General features: G+C 36.0%; 2 protein-coding genes across 5 annotated transcripts; one reads left to right on the top strand and one right to left on the bottom strand.

The window, feature by feature from the left end:
- Window positions 1-3,270: 3,270 nt before the first annotated feature.
- LOC114478220 (carcinoembryonic antigen-related cell adhesion molecule 6-like) lies at window positions 3,271-10,118 on the bottom strand. 3 transcript variants are annotated; one of them, XM_028471112.1, is made up of 8 exons: window positions 9,942-10,114; window positions 8,211-8,528; window positions 7,399-7,674; window positions 5,474-5,734; window positions 4,994-5,108; window positions 4,080-4,117; window positions 3,847-3,993; window positions 3,271-3,455 (listed from the first exon to the last, which is right to left on the bottom strand). In XM_028471112.1, exons 1-7 carry the CDS (start codon window positions 9,985-9,987, stop codon window positions 3,872-3,874), a joined length of 1,176 nt encoding a protein of 391 aa, XP_028326913.1. In that variant the 5' UTR covers window positions 9,988-10,114; the 3' UTR covers window positions 3,271-3,455; window positions 3,847-3,871. The 3 variants fall into 3 exon arrangements, with proteins under 3 accessions (XP_028326913.1, XP_028326914.1, XP_028326912.1); XM_028471113.1 differs by having other exon boundaries at window positions 3,271-3,993; window positions 8,211-8,525; window positions 9,942-10,118; XM_028471111.1 differs by having other exon boundaries at window positions 3,273-3,993.
- Window positions 10,119-11,406: 1,288 nt separating this feature from the next.
- LOC114477756 (carcinoembryonic antigen-related cell adhesion molecule 1-like) lies at window positions 11,407-19,959 on the top strand. Of its 2 annotated transcripts, XM_028470309.1 has the most exons (11): window positions 11,407-11,537; window positions 11,939-12,262; window positions 12,801-13,076; window positions 13,860-14,126; window positions 15,810-16,082; window positions 16,192-16,446; window positions 16,641-16,767; window positions 16,844-16,890; window positions 16,972-17,009; window positions 18,406-18,468; window positions 18,589-19,959. In XM_028470309.1, the coding sequence occupies exons 1-11, from the start codon at window positions 11,498-11,500 to the stop codon at window positions 18,820-18,822; spliced, it is 1,944 nt and encodes a 647-aa protein (XP_028326110.1). In that variant the 5' UTR covers window positions 11,407-11,497; the 3' UTR covers window positions 18,823-19,959. The 2 variants fall into 2 exon arrangements, with proteins under 2 accessions (XP_028326110.1, XP_028326111.1); XM_028470310.1 differs by lacking the exons at window positions 15,810-16,082; window positions 16,192-16,446.
- The last annotated feature ends 1,424 nt before the right edge of the window (window positions 19,960-21,383 follow it).

Raw genomic sequence — 21,383 nt, 5'->3', positions numbered from 1 at the left:
AGACAATCAGCCTTTACAAACTGTTTGCTGTCCTCAGACCCTCCACATACACTTTGTTATTCATTCCAAAAAATAAAGGTAAATGATGCTAAAGTGCATGTTTGATATCAGGAACATATCATATCATCATAGCATCATAACATCTGTTCACGTCGTAGCTGCACTGGAATACGTGATGGACCAAATACTAGTGAAACTGTCTGAAACAATGAGGCAGTGATGACACATGTTTTACCTTTCTGACATGTGTGTGTAGCTTATAAATCATGTGCAATCTTTGGAAAACACTGTTCTTATGTAAGGGTCTGTGACTGTGAATCTATCAGTGTCTTTAGTGAGGAGTGACTATTTCTATCAAAAACAAACAGATCAACAGTACATTTCCACCACCCTTCCAGCTATGAATATGAAATTATTGTTGTTTTTTGTTCTTGCTTATTTATAGTTATTCTTATTGTTTCTCAAAAAGCCACAGAAACAGCTAAAATTTGCTTTCACACAGCTGGATAGTGTTTTGGGGAAAGCCAATATTTTGATTATTTATTATTTATTCAAAGCCACATTTTTGAAGGTTGATCAGACTGCTAGTTATTTATTTATATTTAATTGGTTTATTCATTTGGACCAAGTCCTGGTAGGGCTTCCTTTCATTTCTTTTTGTTTTTTTCTTTCCTCTGTAAGTCTTTCTCCAGTCATTTGTTGGTCATGTGTCCTCTGTTGTTACTTTTGTCATTGTTGGTCATGGTTTTACTCCTTCTTTTGTCAGTATGTCACCTCCTGTTTCCACTCAGGTGTTCTTCATCACATAAATAACTACTTAAGGAGTGTCTGAAGACTAATTAGTTCTGCTGCATTGTCTCTGTTACATTCATTTAAAGTTACTGAATAATGCAAAGGGCTACCAGTTTGAAAAGCACAAAAATGCTACTGCAAATTCCCAGTTTCACTTAATTACAGGTAGAAGACTTAGCATCTACTTAGAAAGTTAGCAAATACTTAAGTTTTTACAAGCAACACTTAATTTCTCTTAATTTATGCAATTGTTTTATTCTCCAATTACCACTTCTGAAACATTCCATAGGGAATCATCGTGGTCCTATTTCAGTAGCTACCATCTACTGTACTCTATTACTAACCGAAACATGTTCTTACAATTTAACAATTATGTAAGATTTTATTAAACTCCACTTTCGTTTTTTTGTGTGAAAAAAACGAATCTAAAGGCCAAATCTGCAGCAAATCTGTGATACTAGAACACGTTTGTCTCAATGTTTCAGTGAAAATAAACATTTAAAAATAAAAAATAAAATAAACTTACCAGGTCCAACAGTATTTACCTCTACTGTCTGACTACATCCGTCATCTGAATTTATCTTTGTGATTTTCAGGCCTGGTAAATCAGATTTTAGAGGGAATTATCTGGTGACTAGTGCTGCTGTTACAACAGGCTTGAGTGCACCTCACATGGTCCATGCGGGCTACCTGGGGCCCGCGGGCACCATGTTGGTGACCCTGCTTTAGACAGTCTCCAGTCAGTTGGTTAGTTTATTTAATCAGATTTTTGTTACCTTTGATTTGCACTGAATTCATACTTCAATTTGTGTAGTTTGTATGTTCTCGGACTGTTTTGAAGTTTTGTTGAAATGATTTTAAGTTGGAACATATTCCTGTTTTTACAGGTGGGTGATTATTCAACCAGTTTATGGCTCTTTTCTGTACTTATACTTATGTACAATAATACAAAAAGGTTTCTCTTATTCTGAGAGTTGTTATTTTTACTACCCCACCTATTACCATTCATATGGCCTTAAAACTAAACAACTGAACAGTTATAATTCCTTTTTTTTTTAAATGAAAAAGTCTGTAGGCAAGGCCAGACAAAAGGGATACATTTGTTCCATCCACAAAAATATATACACAAATATAAGTACAGTGTAGTGGTTCGACCTGGAGCTGGGTCAGGTCACCTGTTGGCACGTTCGTGTTTATTAATTAATCAGTGTGAACTTATATGGACAGATTCGCAAGTGCCAAGATAAATATATTATAATAAATTCATTAACTTCATCAGAAAGGCAATATTTTCTAAATATTTAAAAAGATACTTTTCAGGTCAGAACAAAAACAAACCGCAACTCTGAACATGTGGTGAACATTCCTATGTTTTACGAGCTGTAAATGTCTTTGTTGGTCTTTTTCTCAAGTCCATAAGTTTGTCCTGTAAATGTACTGTAAAGCTTGCAAAAAGCACAGCTAAACAAACACAGGACACAGTAAAGTCTCAGTGAAACGACAACGCCATGGGGACACAAATAATGGAATCTTTTGCATTAAAATCTCATTTTTGACGACTTATAAGAATGAACTTTTTCATTAGTAAATGAATCTACGATTTATTGTCAAAAACATAATTCACATCAACATTTGTGGCAACTCTAGCAGGTTCTTCCTGCCATTTTTTAATCATTATTAATATATTTGTTTTTATTTTTCCAATGAATAATCCCAGTTTTTATATCCTTTTCAACTATGACTAAGAACTCATGTAACATGTAGTTAATCAACCACTTCAAATAAAGTGTCAGTGCTGCTTTGTTTGTGGAGGGACATTCCAGATATCCAATCAGTGACTGATGGCGCCTGTGCCTTTAAACAAGTCCAGTTTACCTCCGGTCTGCTTCAGGTTTGTTTAGCCTTTGTTAAGGATAGATAAAATAGAATATGTAGGTTTATTTCACTTCATTCATAACAGAAGAGAGTCTTCCAGTGGTCCTAACTTTAGTTTCTACTGCACTGACGTCTGTAACTATTGGAGAAAATTAAAAATGGCAGAACAATCAAATGCAATAAAAATGTACCTTAATCGATCTTCATTTTAAAGCTCATCATCACAAACTGTAGAGTCTGCTACCGTTCTTAATCAAGTGATTGTCAAATGTGTAATGTCCCAAACAACCAGCTCGTTGGTCATGACAAATGCTGTTTCCATTAGGGCCTTTCCATATACACATACAACGTACACGTCTAAGGTCGCCCTGTTTTCCCCAATTCTGGTCACTTCATCTGCTTTGTTGAACATTTTCATGTCTACCAAATTTCAAACTAATAGTTTGTGGTGTCAATGGCTTTAATTGCCCATGAATATCCTGTAAAATACCCCACATTAGTCTGCTAATATTATTGTTTGCTTTATTATATAAAATACTGTTAAAAGGTGGGTTATGATGTCCATATCAGTGATCATCTTTGAAAAAACACAAAAGGCAAAAAGGAAGAAGAAGAAGAATTTATTGTCACATATATATTGGCACAAAAATGAAATTATTTGTCTGCGTTAACCCATCCATGAGGAGCAGTGCAGTCACAATGGAGCAGTTGGGGTTAAGGGCTTTGCTCATGGGTTCACAGTGATGAAAATAAAAATGACCACCCTCCACTTAAGTCTGCTTGTTTACCTGTTAGGCAACCATTGACTCATTAACATCATGCCATAGCATAGCATAGCATAGCATAGCATAGCATAGCATAGCATAGCATAATGCAATGCAACACAACATAACCCAACATAGCATAACATAACATAACATAACATAACATAACATAACATAACATAACATAACATAACATAACATAACATAACATAACATAATGTTAACTGACATGACATAACACACAGCACAACATTACATGACATAGCACAACATTACAGAGAATAGCACAACACATACTGCATAAAAGAGAACATAACATACAGCATGACATGCCTTACAATAACATAACATTAAACTCATTTCATGCATTTAAGGTAATTATTTATTCACAGAATAGTTGCAGTTAAGAACCAACCTGAGGAGAGGAGCGACTGTTCAGTTCATTTTGCCCTCCTGAATTCTGCTGACATGTTCTCATAGTGAGATCCATCTACATTCTCGTAGTGCGATGACATATTGTCATGTTGATGATTTGGCATGTTCACATAATCATTTTGATGAACTAAAAAACAGAAACAAACAAACAAAAGGGTATTTCCTTTATTACTATAATTTTAAATTAAATTAAGCCCATAAGACATTACTCACCTTCAGTATTCGGAAAGTCTGTCATTCTGCGGTTGGTTCTAAAAATCAGTTGGAAAGCATGATTAGCATTAAAACAAATTAAATGTCATAACATACTCATTTACAGTGCACAATTTCATTCACTACAGAAATAGAAGTAAATGGATAACCTCTCTTTAAAAATTAATGAAAAGTGTTAAAACAAAGCTCTTTGTTCTAAACATCCAAACATTACTAACATCTATCTAAAAAGGAACTTCTGTCTGTCTGTGCGTGTGTCTGTGTCTCAAATATCTCTGGGAATCAAGCTCAGATTGACCTGAGACTTTCAACATGGCTGCTGCTTGGTTCAAGGGTGTGCAACATCAGATTTGTTGCAATGATACTGTTCATGAATTATTTCATACAACTGTCTTAAATGCAGCTTTGCCAAACAGCTCAATGTTAACAGGTAGTCATGGTAACTCAGGATAAGTTGAAAGCTAGAAACTACAGGAGTGACTGCACAAAGGGCTTTTAAAAATGACTAAAGTGGATCTAATGTCCTAAAAAAAAAAACCTCATAAATATTGACCAGCAGGTGTCCTCAGTGAGCAATGTTTGTAACTAAGGTGAGCAATAATAATGTGTGTAATTCAGAATTACATTTGCATTAGGAATTGAGTGTTTACAAGGTCAGTTTAAAGAGGATTTAACTTTTATTCTGAATTAATGAGGCATTAAAGCTCCCATGTAAACCATCCATGAAAAAGCCACTTAACCTCCCACTTTTCTATAGCAAGACACACTTACTACAAGCACTGCACTAGTACAATATATTAACGTTGGGTAAAGCAAAAGCAAAACAGGTAGCTTTGGGAGAAGAAGATATAGTTCTTATTAAAACTGTAATACAATTAATCAAAATATACCTTAAATATTATTGTGTTACTTACTTCTTTTTGTGTAAGTAGAAGTATCCTCCACCCACAAGACCAGCGACAAGAACGAGGCAGGCAATGACGATTCCAGCAATGCAACCAGCTGAGCATGCTGGTGAAACCACTAAAACTGAAAAGAGCATTTTATACACATTTAACCACAAACAAAATGTGTCATCATCTCAATGTAGTTGAGTAGTTGACCTGTATGTACAGATATTTCATAAACTATTGACTTAATATTCTGATATTTAAGATTACTCATTACTAATGGACTGAGAAAACACTTCAGCAGCAGGATTAGACTGTGCAGGAGGATCCATGTGTTTGTGTCTGAGCTCTCTGTGTGCAGGTCTGCCTAATCAAACCACTGCTAATAATTCAGTGATGGCGCTGATGGTCAGTAAAGTTATTTCTGAGTGATGTCCTGTATGAGGCATCACTGTGTGTCTAACCACGTCTCCTACTGTGAAACAAACATGTTGTCAGACTCACCTGTGACAGTTATGGGAACAGGAGGAGATTCTACTGTGACACTAGTTTTGGGATTAAAGGCACGACAGCTGTAGTTTCCATTGTTACTCATTGTGACCTTCATCAGCTGCAGCTTTTCTCCATCATGAGGCAGCTTAGTGCTGTTCACGTGCCACGTAAAGTGAGGAGAAGGCCTCGAGTTGGCTGAACACATCAGGATGATTGTTGATCCTGTTGCATAGGGTGGTTTACTTGGTGAAACTCGTGTGTCCTCTGGACCATCTGAGTGTAGAAAAAACAGATTAGAAAAGTGTGTTTTATGTTATGTGATAAGTAAGTACAGCTGCAAGTGAGGGCTGGGCGATATATCAAGATTCAAGATATATCGAGTTTTCTATTTTGGTGATGTAGAAAATTACAACATCGCCTTTTATCGATTTATTCACTACCGGTCAAAAGTTTTAGAATAGCCTATTTCTTCCAGTTATTTATTAATTCAAGTCGAGCAAGTGCAACGAATAGCTTGAAATGGTACAAAGGTAAGTACTGAACAGCCATAGGTTTAAAAAAAAAAAAGTTTGGTGACCAAAAAATGAAAAAATATGTACATTTCAGAATTATACAAATAGGCCTTTTTCAGGGAACACAAAGTGGGTGAACAATTTAAAGCTGTTCTGCAGCAATGAAGGTTGAATCAGCCTTGAAAGCTGGTGCTACTCATTCCTAAATGGTGAATGGACTAGATTTATATAGCGCTTTATCACCACACTGAAGCAGTCTCAAAGCGCTTTACATATCAGCTCATTCACCCAATCACTCTCACATTCACACACCAGTGGGACAGGACTACCATGCAAGGCTCTAGTCAACCACTGGGAGCAACTTAGGGTTCAGTGTCTGGCCCAAGGACACTTCGACTCATAGTCAGGTACTGGGATCGAACCCCCAACCTCTCGATCAGAAGACAACCCTCTACCACCTGAGCCACGGTCGCCCTACACGTGTTCTAACTTTTCTTGGTTACGTCCAACGCCCTCTGTCTGCATAAAAGCAGTGTTACAACACACTGTGGTACCAGACCCTCATGAGCATCAGCTGAACAGTATTGTTCGTGGATTCCATGATTACATTTTTCAACTCAAATTGCTTATTTGTTCTATGCTTTCATTTCAGGGTGCAATGACACAATAAACTGAATAATCTTCAGTAAAAAAAAGTGTGGTGTTCTAAAAGTTTTGATCGGTAGTGTATATTTTAATAGCTTGTTTTGTTTTAAAATACTTGTTTTAGGAGTCGTTGCTTTTGCTACTTCTCAGAACAGCATGAAAAGCTCAGTTAGATGGATCACTGAGTGCGTTCTAACCCAGACCTTCCCTTATACAAGCCACGCTACAGAACTCACTCACACATGCTGTCCCTTATAGGAAAAAAACAAAAGTGGCACATATTGTGCAGCTGTTTGTTAATAAATGTGTCTGTGTGGTATTTTGCATCAGCAAATTTAACTCAGAATTATGTTTCTAGTAAAACTTTATTTGAAATATCATTAGTGAGATTTATATCCTATATCGCCATTTTGAGAAACAAATATTGAGATCTGAGTTTTGGTCCATATTGCCCAGCCCTACTGCAAGTCAATAGGTTAAATGATACATTATTAGCTTATTTAATTAGAGTCTTGAAGCTAATCTGTATACTTCCAGTCTTCATACACAGTGCATTAAATACATTCTGACACCATTTCTTCCTCTTTTGATAAACAGTGGTAGATAACATCTTACACAGCTGCAGTTTTTACAGAAGCTCTGACACAGATCTACACCTGTTAGACTGTGGCTCGTGTCAAACTCCTAGAAAATGTTTAAGCTTGGACTATTCCTGCTTTACACATCACATGGTGCTAACCTACATCACTGATGATATAGTTAGAGTTTAGAAGAACTCACAGTTAACTGTAATATTCACTGTTTCACTGATTTTGTGACTGACAGGATTGGACACGTGACATCTGTACAGGCCCTGGTCATAGCGGCTCACACTGGTGAAATTTAGGGTCTTGTTTTCATTAGTGAGCTGAACTCTGTCACTGGCTGTGACCTCAGTGCTGCCATTCATCCACAGGAAGGTGAGGGATGACCCAGAGGAAGAGCAGCGCAGAGTGACCGGGGCGTTTTCCAACAAATCTGCTGAGTTGGGACTCACTGTCACACCAGAGACAGCCTCTGTAGGACGGAGACAAAATGGTCTTAAAGTGTGTCTAGTAAACAATACAATGGAAAGATGGAGAAAATAAACATTCTCTTTAATGGTGATAACATAAAACATCAGATGTCTGATCCTGACGTGCACTGCCACGTGGTGACGAGAGATGCTAACATTTATGTTTCTTAGTTAGATAACATTACACTGATGCATTACTGTGTAATTATATAAACTGACTTTAATATTCAGTAATAGATTCCTTCATTCTGCAACTCAGTTAATGAACCAGTGAGCTTTGGCAGCACTAGTTTAAAAAGTGTTGTTTTTGTACTAAAATCTCACTTAAGTCAAACATAAATATTAGGAAACTATGGAAAGTTTGTCACATTGATTCTTTGCAGACATGTATTGAACACTCACACCCATGGCCTGTTGATGTATAGCAAAACATTACTGAACGTACAGGAGCCTGACATAAAAATAACAGCCTAGTGTTGCACAGGAGAAGCATTTTTTAATTCTATTTACAAAAACAATATATTTGATGGTTACTCACCTAATACTTCCAGTGTGGTGCTTCCTTGGTCAGCTGTTGCTGAAACAATCTCAACTCTATATTCTCCAGAGTCATTGGTGAGGAGATTCCTGAGCTCCAGAGATGCAGTAGATGGAAAATAGATGATCCTGTCTTCATACCCTGGAGTAGTATTGTTATTTGCAGGTGTTGCAAATAATATAGTTTCCCCTTTAAATTTCCAGAGCACACTGTGAAAAAGTGTCTCTGTTGGTGTCTTTGATGTGTTAAAACGAACTGAGTCTCCAACTGCTTTTTGCAGAGGACCATCAGGCAGCAGACCAGCTCCTTCAGTCACTGCTGCAAACACACAAAGGAATAAATAAATGAACTTGAGTTTGTTTTTTTTTAAACATTGAAAATGAACTAAAAAAATATAAATAAAAAATGGCGTGACTGATGACGATGTATAAGGGAAACTGTAAAAGTACAGTAATCATCAACCTATAGTTCCAGCGAGATTCATTTTGTCTTCTTTTTGAACAGTATGTTTAGTTGAGGTTTTCGTTTATTCAGACAAGGTTTTTCAGTACATTTTTATCTCTCAACATGTTTCTGCCAGTCTTCGTCAGAGTTCTGCTGATCGCCTTCGATGGTTCCTTTGAAATTTCACTTCACTTCCATGAAATAGTTCATTTTGAAATTTCCTGAAAAACCTTCTGAATAAATGAAACCTCAACTTAACATACTGTTCAAAAAGAAGACCAAATTAATATTGCTGAAACTATTACATGGAAGTCAAATGAAACTTCAAAGGAACCAACAAAGCGATCAGCAGGACTCCTTTGATGAAAACTGGCAAATGACAGTCAAAACATGTCTGGAGACAAACAATTTTCTGAAAACCTTGTCTGAATAAACAAAACCTCAACTTAATCACCAACCTGCTCAAACATCTTATAGCATCCAAACCCTGGTAACACTCAGTTTATGGTTTTACATGAAAAATAACGAGTTAAATTCTACTAAATATATCCTGAAAGCAAAATGGAGAACTCATGTTTTGTTATTCTTACCTGTAAACGCTGCAAACACCATGAAAAGGAAAGGAAACATGGTCACTGACTGAAACTGTGTGGAGTGCAGACGATGGAAGATAAACAATCTACACAACAGACACCATCAGCCAAAGACTATATTACCTTATGAACAACTAGAGGGCACCACTTTATCACTCTTAGAATCAGAATCAACTTTATTGACAAAGTAATGTATTGAATACATACGAGGTATTTGTCTTGGTGAACTGTGCTCTCTCTGATAGTGTAAACATTAAATAATAACAATCAACTAGAATAAAGAAAAATAAAAAAAGAAGTATGAACATAAATATAAAGAGTAGTTAGGCTAATATGTGCAAACTAAATAAAATAAGAACATAATAATAACAATAATAGTAATAATAATGAAATGAAATAAAAATACAATAATAATAATAAGATAATAGTGCAGTAGTACATTCATGAGTAGTGCAGGTGAACAGTTAAATGAAAATGAAAAAGGCTGACTGTACATTTTGGTTCACAATTCAAATCTATTAAGTGAGTTTTTCTTCACAAAAGCTGCCAAACCTTATTTCAATAATACACACAAATAACATTTATGTATGACCTTTATTAGTGTATATATTGTTTAAAGTTGTACAATAATTTAAACATATCATTGGATCAGCAGCAGACTAACTGTGTGTATCTGTACTATCTGAGCGCTCACCTGACAATGCTCCAAGAATGATGAGATAAGTCAAAGATGATTCCATTTGTTTAGGAAAGGTTTTGTCACTTTGCGGTGACAGATTTCAGCCCCTGAACGATGATCCCAGTACAGATACAGTATAAAGGTGTAGTAGGCTACAAGGAAGTCACTTGTTATCACAAATAAAGCCTTTTTCCTCATTCATGTTAATTATTAACAGACCTTTGAATCATAATTTCCTAACTGTCCTCATTAACAACCTTGGCCCAATTAGGTGTAGGGGAAAAAGTGAAAAAAACTGTATCGTCTTTGTCTTCTAAAACAAGTAACTTGTTGAAAATAAAGAGGTAAAGACAAAAAAAAAAAAAGAAAAAAACTTTAAAATCCTGCTTTAAATTAAAGCGGGATTAACCAGATTGTCTTCTAGAGAATATTCTTTAGAAGATAATCAGAAAAGTACATTAACTTAAATGATTGAAATAGATGTCATTTACCATTGGTCAATTACATTTTTTGAATTAAATCCTTAAATCTGTAATTGTAACCTACTAGTTTGACTATTTCTTTTTGAGATGATTGCGCTATTTGTAGCATTGTCTTCCAGAAGAAACTGTTGTACTAACAGTTTATGGAAGTGATTTATTCATCATATTTAGTTTTATTTGATAAAGTATTGCATATTGTACATAATGTTAAAAAATCAACGGTGAAACAAATTTCAACTTAACAATTTACTTTAAGTTTTATACACAAGGCTGACATTACGCTGTCATTAGCATAAATAAAGTATCATGAAGGCTGTCATTAAGTGTCGTTCACTAAATTATGACACCTTTGGAGCTATGTTGGCATTTTTTGGGTTAGGTGGAGGGATCTCGTGGGGTCAGGGTAATGAAGGGTTAGGATAACGAACAACACTTAATGGCAGCCTTTATGACACCTTATTCATGCTAATAACATGTCATAATAATGACAGCGTAATATCAGCCTTTATTTATAAAACTTCAAGTAAAGTGTTACCAAAAAAAAGTTAATATAGTAAATATTTCAAACCTATTTACTTTTAAAGGGTCAGAATAAAGTAACCAATCCTTAAAATAAGACAAATAAATAGGGCTGAGACAAGCTCTCCTTAATTAAATTCTCTTACACCTTCTTCATTCTGGTTCATGTTCAACTAATATTTATTTTATGTGAACGTATCAACCTTTACGAGATAACAGGGATGTAAAGGTGAAGTATTGTCATGTAAATACTTTTCCAATCCTGCTGTGTAAAGTAATGAGATGAAAAGAGGAATGTTCTGTTTTCCACTCAGCATTTCAATCTGTATACGTGTAAGAAAATAACAAATAATAAGTCAAATGTAGACCTTTTTGATTTGATTCTACACAGCTTGCATTAACTTGTTTTACCACAGGGAGGCGACCTTTTCCAGCTATGATCTTTTCCCAGAGGCTCTTCTAACCTGTACATAGGTGGACTTTATTCAGTAAAATGAGTTACTAGGCTGATGGTGTCCTTGATGGTGTATCTTCTATCGTCTGCACTCCACACAGTTTCAGTCAGTGACCATGTTTCCTTTCCTTTTCATGGTGTTTGCAGCTTCTACAGGTAAGAATAACAAAACATGAGTTTTCTCTCTCTCTCTTTTTTAGTTTACAGAATATATTCAGTAGAATCTAACTCCTTATTTTTCTAAAGTAAAATGGTAAACCATACAATGAGTGTTGACAGGGCTTCAATGTAATAAGACTTTTGCTAATATTAACAGCATGAATATATTTTTTTTTAATTTACAGACATTATGGTAGGTATGGCTCACTGGGTAGTTTTCATTAAAAGCTCCATTTGAGCAGGTTAATGATACACTCTCTGCTTCACACTCTGTCATCATCAGTAAAAACAGAGTCACGCCCAGAAAAAGAAAGTGCTTCAAATTCTTCATTTATTTATTTCTTTAGTTTATTTTCAATGTTTAATAAAAAAATATTTATTCCTTTGTGTGTTTGCAGCAGTGACTGAAGGAGCTGGTCTGCTGCCTGATGGTCCTCTGCAAAAAGCAGTTGGAGACTCAGTTCGTTTTAACACATCAAATACACCAACAGAGACACTTATTCTCACTGTGACCTGGAAATTTAAAGGGGAAAATATATTCGTTGCAACACCTGCAAATAACAAAACTACTCCAGGGTATGAAGACAGGATCATCTATTTTCCATCTACTGCATCTCTGGAGCTCAGGAATCTCCTCACCAATGACTCTGGAGAATATAAAGTTGAGATTATTTCATCAACAGGGGCAACTGACGAAGGAAGCACCACACTGGAAGTATTAGGTGAGTAACCATCAAATATATTGTTTTTGTAAATAGAATTAAAAAATGCTTCTCCTGTGCAACACTAGGCTGTTATTTTTATGTCAGGCTCCTGTACGTTCAGTAATGTTTTGCTATACATCAACAGGCCATGGGTGTGAGTGTTCAATACATGTCTTTGCAAAGAATCAATGTGACAAACTTTCCATAGTTTCCTAATATTTATGTTTGACTTAAGTGAGATTTTACTACAAAAACAACACTTTTTAAACTAGTGCTGCCAAAGCTCACTGGTTCATTACCTGAGTTGCAGAATGAAGGAATCTATTACTGAATATTAAAGTCAGTTTATATAATTACACAGTAATGCATCAGTGTAATGTTATCTAACTAAGTAACATAAATGTTAGCATCTCTCGTCACCACGTGGCAGTGCACGTCAGGATCAGACATCTGATGTTTTATGTTATCACCATTAAAGAGAATGTTTATTTTCTCCATCTTTCCATTGTATTGTTTACTAGACACACTTTAAGACCATTTTGTCTCCGTCCTACAGAGGCTGTCTCTGGTGTGACAGTGAGTCCCAACTCAGCAGATTTGTTGGAAAACGCCTCGGTCACTCTGCGCTGCTCTTCCTCGGGGTCATCCCTCACCTTCCTGTGGATGAATGGCAGCACTGAGGTCACAGCCAGTGACAGAGTTCAGCTTACTGATGAAAACAAGACCCTAAATTTCACCAGTGTGAGCCGCTATGACCAGGGCCTGTACAGATGTCACGTGTCCAATCCTGTCAGTCACAGCATCAGTGAAACAGTGAATATTACAGTTAACTGTGAGTTCTTCTAAACTCTAACTACTGTATATCATCAGTGATGTAGGTTAGCACCATGTGATGTGTAAAGCAGGAATAGTCCAAGCTTAAACATTTTCTAGGAGTTTGACACGAGCCACAGTCTAACAGGTGTAGATCTGTGTCAGAGCTTCTGTAAAAACTGCAGCTATGTAAGATGTTATCTACCACTGTTTATCAAAAGAGGAAGAAATGGTGTCAGAATGTATTTAATGCACTGTGTATGAAGACTGGAAGTATACAGATTAGCTTCAAGACTCTAATTAAATAAACTAGTAATGTATCATTTAACCTAATGACTTGCAGTAGGGCTGGGCAATATGGACCAAAACTCAGATCTCAATATTATTATTTTTTTTAAATGGCGCTATAGGATATTAATCTTGATTATTTTATTTCAAATAAAGTCTTACAAGAAACACAATTCTGGGTTAAATACACATTTATTAACAAACAGCTGCACAATATGTGTCACTTTTGTTTTTTTTTCCTATAAGGGACAGCATGTGTGAGTGAGTTATGTAGCATGACTTGTTTAGGGGAAGGTCTGCAAAAGCAACGACTCCTAAAACAAGTCTTTTAAAACAAAACAAGCTATAAAATTATATATATATATATAGGCGATACTGTAATTTTCTATATCACAGAAATACAAAACTCGATATATCTTGAATCTTGATATATCGCCCAGCCCTAACGTGCAGCTGTACTTACTTATCACATAACATAAAACACACTTTTCTAATCTATTTTTTCTACACTCAGATGGTCCAGAGGACACACGAGTGGAAGTTTCACCAAATAAACCGTACCATGAATTAGGATCAACAATCATCCTGACGTGTTCAGCCAACTCGAGGCCTTCTCCTCAATTTAAGTGGCACGTGAACAGCACTCAGCTGATTCATGATGGAGAAAAGCTGCAGCTGATGAATGTCACAATGAGTAACAATGGAAACTACAGCTGTCGTGCCTTTAATCCCAAAACTAGTGTCACAGTAGAATCTCCTCCTGTTCCCATAACTGTCACAGGTGAGTCTGACAACATGTTTGTTTCACAGTAGGAGACGTGGTTAGATACACAGTGATGCCTCATACAGGACATCACTCAGAAATAACTTTACTGACCATCAGCGCCATCACTGAATTATTAGCAGTGGTTTGATTAGGCAGACCTGCACACAGAGAGCTCAGACACAAACACATGGATCCTCCTGCACAGTCTAATCCTGCTGCTGAAGTGTTTTCTCAGTCCATTAGTAATGAGTAATCTTAAATATCAGAATATTAGGTCCAGAGTTTATGAAATATCTGTACATACAGGCCAAATATTTATTTTATTAGAAGTAATCTAAATTAGTTTTGACTTACATTTGCACTTTCTGACGGCGTTTCAAGGATGTAACACTGTGACCCAGTAACTAGGGGTGTCCCAATACAACTTTTCCCTTCTGATATGATACTGATACCAATATTTACGTATTGGCTGATATTGATCCGATACGATATAGGCACAAATCAAACATACTCAAACAGTAGTTATTATTCGACCAGAGAACAACAGTAGGTATGAGAAAAACTCACCCATTCATAATCAATTAATATCCTACAACTGAATGAAATAAATAAGAAAACATCTAAAAAATCTAATAAAAACATAATATATTATATCTGAGATTTTAAATGCAGGCCGATATAATCTAATACTGTTTCCTGATATCAGATCAATATTAATATTGAATAGGGATGGCCTTAACCCTCCCATTATTCCCAAATATTACATTACACATTTTATCCTTAGGGTCAATCTGACCCCAAGGATATTTGCCTCCGTTTTCATCCAAATCTTCTCAAATTTACAGACAACATTAATGACCTCAAGAGTATGAACCCTATTGGTTGTGGTGATGATATGATCTTTCCTGCAGCGCCACCATCAGGTCAAAGTTTCAGTTTTAGAGTTAGTGTATATGGAAAATCTTTCGTGCAAATCTTTTCTAATTTGGTGTGCACATATTATCTTTGCATTTTTGGAAGGGTTTGTATCTGCTGGAGAGTCAACACTCATTCTCACCAGATGAGAACGGGGATTTAAGGGGACACGAGTCACACACAGACACGTTTTAGAGAGCTAAAACAGCTTGGGGTCAAATTGACCCTAGAGGAACATCGATGCGTGCAATGCAATATGAGTTAAGCATATTGAAAAAATATCATAAGTTTATCCTTAATCAATTCTACCCATCAAAATAGTTAAAGTCATGAAAGTCAACTATTGCTTTTTTTTTTAAATAAACATTGAATTGGGTCAAACTGACGCCCCAAGGATAATAGGAGGGTTAATTGTATCTCTACATTCATCCATCTTTATAGATGCCCTTCAATTAATTTGAGTTCATCTTAGAAAATCCTTAGCAGTTCCCGGGAAAGGCATAGAAATTGAGGTACACCTCAACCACTTCACACTTTCCAGCAAACTGCTGAAGTGCTTCCAGGAAGGTCACATCTTTAGATCTTACATGATGACCAAAAGTTGACCCTTTTACTTTCTTTTCAGTGTGAGACTGTTATTAAGAGAGTGTTTAGGCCCATTCCATTTTCTCTCCAAACAATTGCCGTAAAACATCATGGTTTGATCCAGCTGTAAAGCTTATTCCACCTTCAGTCGTATTATCTATTTCCCTTTAAGAATATCTTTTATCTTTTGGCCTACAGAGACAATATCAGCCATTTCTCTGAGCTCAAATCCAGCCCAGCCAGTCGAGGGAACACCCGTCAACTTAACCTGTGACGCCTCTGGCTTTATTGATACCAGGAAGTGGATGAAGGGCAGTTCAGATCTGACACTGACTGACAACATGACTCTATATGACAATGACAAAGTCTTGTCTTTCAATGTTGTTAATAAAAAAGACACAGGAGAATATAAATGCAACATCAGCAACCCTGTCAGCAGTATGGAAGCTAAATTACTCTTCGTTGTTAATTGTAAGTAACATTTATTAAGAACATTGTACCTCATTGTTTTCAATCCAGCCCAAATACTGGATCCATTAAGTTTAATCGCACTGAAGAATTTTAAATAAATGTGTTTCAGATGGACCAGAAAACGTTGAAATCACAGGTGAAAGTGAGGTCAAGGAGGGAAGTCCGATAAAACTGAGCTGCGTTGCTAAGTCCGTACCAGACGCTTTCTACAGCTGGTTACTAAATGGAACTTTAATATATAACGATTCCAAAGAGTTCCTAAAAAACAGTGCAGGCCACTCTGACAGGGGGGAGTACACCTGTAAAACATGGAACAAAATAACTGAGAAAACATCTTTTGCTGTGCTTCGATTGTCTGTGACAGGTACCAAAAAGACACAGGCCGATGATAATGTATTCATTTAGATATTATTGGACATTTCAAGGTTATACATCAGTTTAAAATCCATCCAAATTATCTTCTTATATCTGAGAACTCTCTCAAATAATTGTTTTAATGGCAGTTTTTAAAAGGATGTGACTCTACCTGTTTATTGATGTTCATTGTTACCCTAACAGATCAACATCAACCTCCACCTCCACCTCCACCTTATTGGATTATTGCGGTAGTATTTGTTGTTGTTATTGTTGCTGTTTTGGTGGGTGGAGGATACTACTACTATCAAAGGAAAAAGAAACTGAACAAGTGAGACAACCTTCCATTTTGTTCTAAAAAAAATGAATTTGTTCTAAAAAAAAAAACAATTTTTTGCTCCAAACAGAAAACTCTCAGATAAACCTGTCAACAGAAATTTCCCAACAGTCACAGGTAAGTGTGTGTTTGTGAGCATTTCTGGAAAGAATATCATTTAACTCTTAATTCCTAATCGGGTCTTTTAATGTGTTAAAGGAGGTGGAGCCCAGGATAATGCAACATACTCCGGGGAGGTAAGAGACAAGGCCTTTAGAAATTTTAACAACAACTCTGCTAGTGTTAAATAACTATAGGGGTGGGGGCGACACAACGAGTTCACGCTACAATGCTATAGGCGATAATGGGCATAAAAAGGGTAAAAAAAAGACAAAAAGTTAAAGTTAATAATTTGATGACTTTAACTTTGAGCATAGTTGCGTACTTATTCTGGGCATGACCTTTTAAACTCATTAGGAATATAAAAAAATATATATATTTAAAAAAAACTCATAATAATCATGTGGATTTTTAAAATCTGATCCCCCGTCTTGCGATACGTCTTTTCACCGCACCTAAAAAATTGTGTAATTAACTTAAAGAGTAACTAAACTCCATAACCACTTTTTCTGATGAATACAAATGTATTTTGGTATGAAGTAATGTTGTTGATTGATCCTCGTCCAACATTTTAGTCAAAGTATTTCAACATGGCATTTTTTGTTGTCAAATTTCAGAGTGACTGCCCTCTATGGGCTGAAACCTGACTATTACAATTGATTTTTGCTATTGGTTGATGTCACATTGCTGCAACGTAAGAGCGCGAGATTCAGATGGAGGGCAGGAAGCTTGAGAATATGCCGTCTGAAATCATCAAAATGCCCACGTTTTGTGTAGTTTACGGCTGCTCCAATCGTTCTAACCGAGAAAAGGAAAAGAGATTTTATAAAGTACCAAAGATAGTCATTCACAAAGGTGGGAAAACCAATTCTAAAACCGGGCTGTGTGAGTGGGCGTGTCTATAGACGTGGACTCCACACAACAGTTGATGACTAGCGACTTTCTTTTGCTATTCACACACTCTTGTTATTGTTTTCAGCCAAAAACAACTGCACATTATAGTAAAACACGTGGCTATTCAAGTGGATATTGTGATTGTGAGTCAAAAACACTGTTTCATGAAGTGTATACGCCGTACAGCAACAGCAGCTTCAACAGCAAAAGCAGCTGTTTCAGCAGCTTCAAACACTTACCGGACCTACTATTGCTTTATTGTCATCATCTCATGTAGAGATTACAGGAATAGTTCATTCAAGGTGATAGTTCACTGTTTTGTACAACCGCTGTGTCGGATTGTGTCACAAACACAGTGTTGCCAGATTTGTGGTTCGTGTTTGGGCTGTTCTAAGATGTGATTGGGCTGGAAATTGTCCATCTGATCTGGCAAAACTGATTCCCGATTTTTTTTTTTTCACAAATGTAGAACATTTGAAACTGAGCAATTTTCTCTGCATTATAAGACTCACACAGACCACAAACAAACGACTGGATGATTTTATTTCACATTTTGTGTGCTGGTGGACAAAAAAATAAAACATTAGATAAAAATAAATAAATAAATAAAAAATGCTCTCTCTCCCATATCAACCACAGGCCAGATGTGATGTACAACCGAGCCGGGTCTGGCCCGGGGACCGTAACCATGGCATCCCTGCTGTAAGTTGATCATGTTTAACATAGCGGTAAAGAAAATGGCTGCATACTGCTAAAGCATCAGATAATATAACATTCATGAAGACCAACTGACTGGAACACCTTTGTGAATGTTGTTTTCAGGAGCTGAACTATGCAGACATCAAGTCTTTCCAGAGAAAAAATGGTGAGAGAGTGCAGCTAGGGTCACAGGACACTACAACTCAATATTCTGAAGTCAAAGTGAACAACAACCCCTCGACATCGTCACCTCCCACCTATGACGTTCACATGCAGCGAATTAACAAACCCACTCCTCAGCCTCGTGCTAATGTAGCAGATATCTACGCTGAGGTGAAGAAAAACCAACTTAATTAAGTGCGGTGTTTTTAAACCGGCCTGGATTGAAGAAAATTAAAAAAAAACACTTCCTCTTTGTGCTGTTCCCTTTAAGGTGGTAAAATTCAGGCTAGAAGCACTTTAATGGTGGTTAATAATCAACCAGCTTGGTCAGTTATTACCACGGCTGGAGTCAAAGGGCAAAATGCAAAATGCAGTAAAATCCTTTGATATGATTCAGGAAATTTGCTCATGCTTTACAGTGGTTGGTAACAATTTTGTCTAAAAAAAATTTGAATGAAGTTGAATTTACAATTTACAACTAGTCTGTCATAGATTATGATAGATATGTGTTTAACTCACCATGAACAATTATACCTTAGTATTTGAAATGTGCATTATGCAAATATCTGTTTTATTGCACGTTTTTGAATATTTAATTGGTAGAAGAGACAAATATTTTTTTATTTATAAATCTGTATATTTAATAAATGCACATAGAAACTCTTATGTACTGTGGAACGTTTTAAAAATACGTTAACGTTTGTGAAGGAAGTACGAGGACACTTTAGAGGGTGTTTGGTCAGGCTACACATGAACAGCAGTTGGTGTACGTTCTTTCCCATTATTAGTCTCTTTCACGGCAAAGTAATGATGTTTAGTTGCTTATTTATCCCCAACATGTTAGTTTGTTAATTCGTGTATGAATCATTTATACCTTTGGTTTCATTCAATACAAAGTGCCTGAAAGGCTAAGGATTGTAAACACACTCTTACATATTGAATCGTTGTCATGCCCACCCCCACTTCCCCATTTGTTACTCATTACTCAAGCTCAAACATCCTTTTTCGTTGTTCAATAAGGGGCTGTTCATGTGTTGAAGTTAAATGTATCAGCGGAACCTTTGGCGTTCCTATTAACTATTAATAGTGTAATCATTTCACTTTTTTGAAACTGTTTTTACGAGTTCATTTTATCTGCCATTGCTTTTGTTAAACAATGTTCATAATTTACTTAGTGCTGTACCTGATGCCACCCTAAATGTTTGAATAATATTCGACTACTTTTTATATCTTTAACCTCTTTGCACTGTCAATCAAACTCTCAGGTAAGATTTAGTTGTTTCTCAACGCTTGATCTTCGGTTCAAATGAATAAAGTCATTTTTCATTTTAACTGAGGTGTGAGGTGTATGTTGACTTTATGAACCCAAAGTGAAACTCACAGGACAGGACATGAGGAAAGAGGAAATTAAGCACTTTCGTAACAACACACAAACACACTGCTCTGGTGTGTTCTTTGCTGTTTAGTGCGTACATTTCAAACATCCAAAAATTTAAATCAGCAAATGTAATCTTAAAAGCAGCTGGAAAATAGACATTACATCTTGTAGTAAGTCAGACTAATGGGATTAGATAAGAACTGATAAATCTATAACTGGGAACAATAATGTTGATTTTATGTTGCGACTATAAAATCAAAGTCCAGTGTGATGAAGCATTCTGTTCTGGGAACTCATGATGATCATGGCAACAACACACAAATCCAAAAATAAGGTATATCTAATGTGCCACTAAATGGTGGAAAACAGAGATTTTGTTGAATGACAAATGTTTTTGTAATATCTTCACAAAATCTATTAAAAAGGACATTTTCCAAAGGTTAGTTTCTGACTGAATATTTGCTCCCATCAAAGAAGAACCTTTAGACAAGGTTTATTGACCATTATTTATTCACTTTACAACTGCTGGGAATGTGTACCTCAGGTGATAACATTTCATGTTTTCATTTTCAAAGAAAAAACCTGCTATTTTAATGTGTTTAGTTATTTATTAATTAAAAATAAAATGTAACCAGAATGGACTCATTTAGTTGATCAGAGTAAAATCCAAGATTACGCTCTGGACAAAAGAGTTTAGACATAAATGGAAACTGTTTCATGTTTGCATGAGGCTCTGAGTAAACAATCATGTCATTCATTACCTGAGGAGGAGGAGCCACAGATATACCTGACCTAGTCTAGGAAGGCAGCGCTCTCTAGTGTTGATTGATTGTAACAAAAACCTTTATCCTAATTTCTAACTCCTGTTACTGATTGGCCTGAACAAATATATCACTTGAAGCATATTTTTTTGTTTCCATTTATTTGTTAATCCTTTATTTAACCAGGTAAGTCACATTGATTTAATTATTCTTTTGTTTGAGTGGGACCTTGTTTACAAGTGTTCTCATAAAAGAGTAACTAAACCCCAAAACCACTTGTTTTTGGTATGACAGATGTATTTGGTTATGAAGTGTTGCTGTTGATTTGATCTTGGTCCAACTCTCATCATTTTAGTCAAAACATTTTAATTTAGCATATTTAGGCCCAGTGTCACGTACTGAGTTTACCTTCGTACTGAGATTATAACCCTAACATAATCCAATAAACAAATAAAACACGTGTTCGTTGAGTCATATCTGCGACATTCTGCCCAGGTTTCTGCTTCACTATTTTACATGCACACCTCTCTGAACATGATTACTGTATATTTAGTTTTGTGATTAGAATGTTATGCCATTCAAGTGTGAAATTTTAAAATCGTGACAACTCTTAGATC

Source organism: Gouania willdenowi, chromosome 16, assembly GCF_900634775.1.
Source record: "Gouania willdenowi chromosome 16, fGouWil2.1, whole genome shotgun sequence".
Classification (NCBI taxonomy): domain Eukaryota; kingdom Metazoa; phylum Chordata; class Actinopteri; order Blenniiformes; family Gobiesocidae; genus Gouania; species Gouania willdenowi.
Note: the sequence above shows the minus strand (reverse complement) of the source record. Positions and strands in the feature narration are given on the sequence as shown.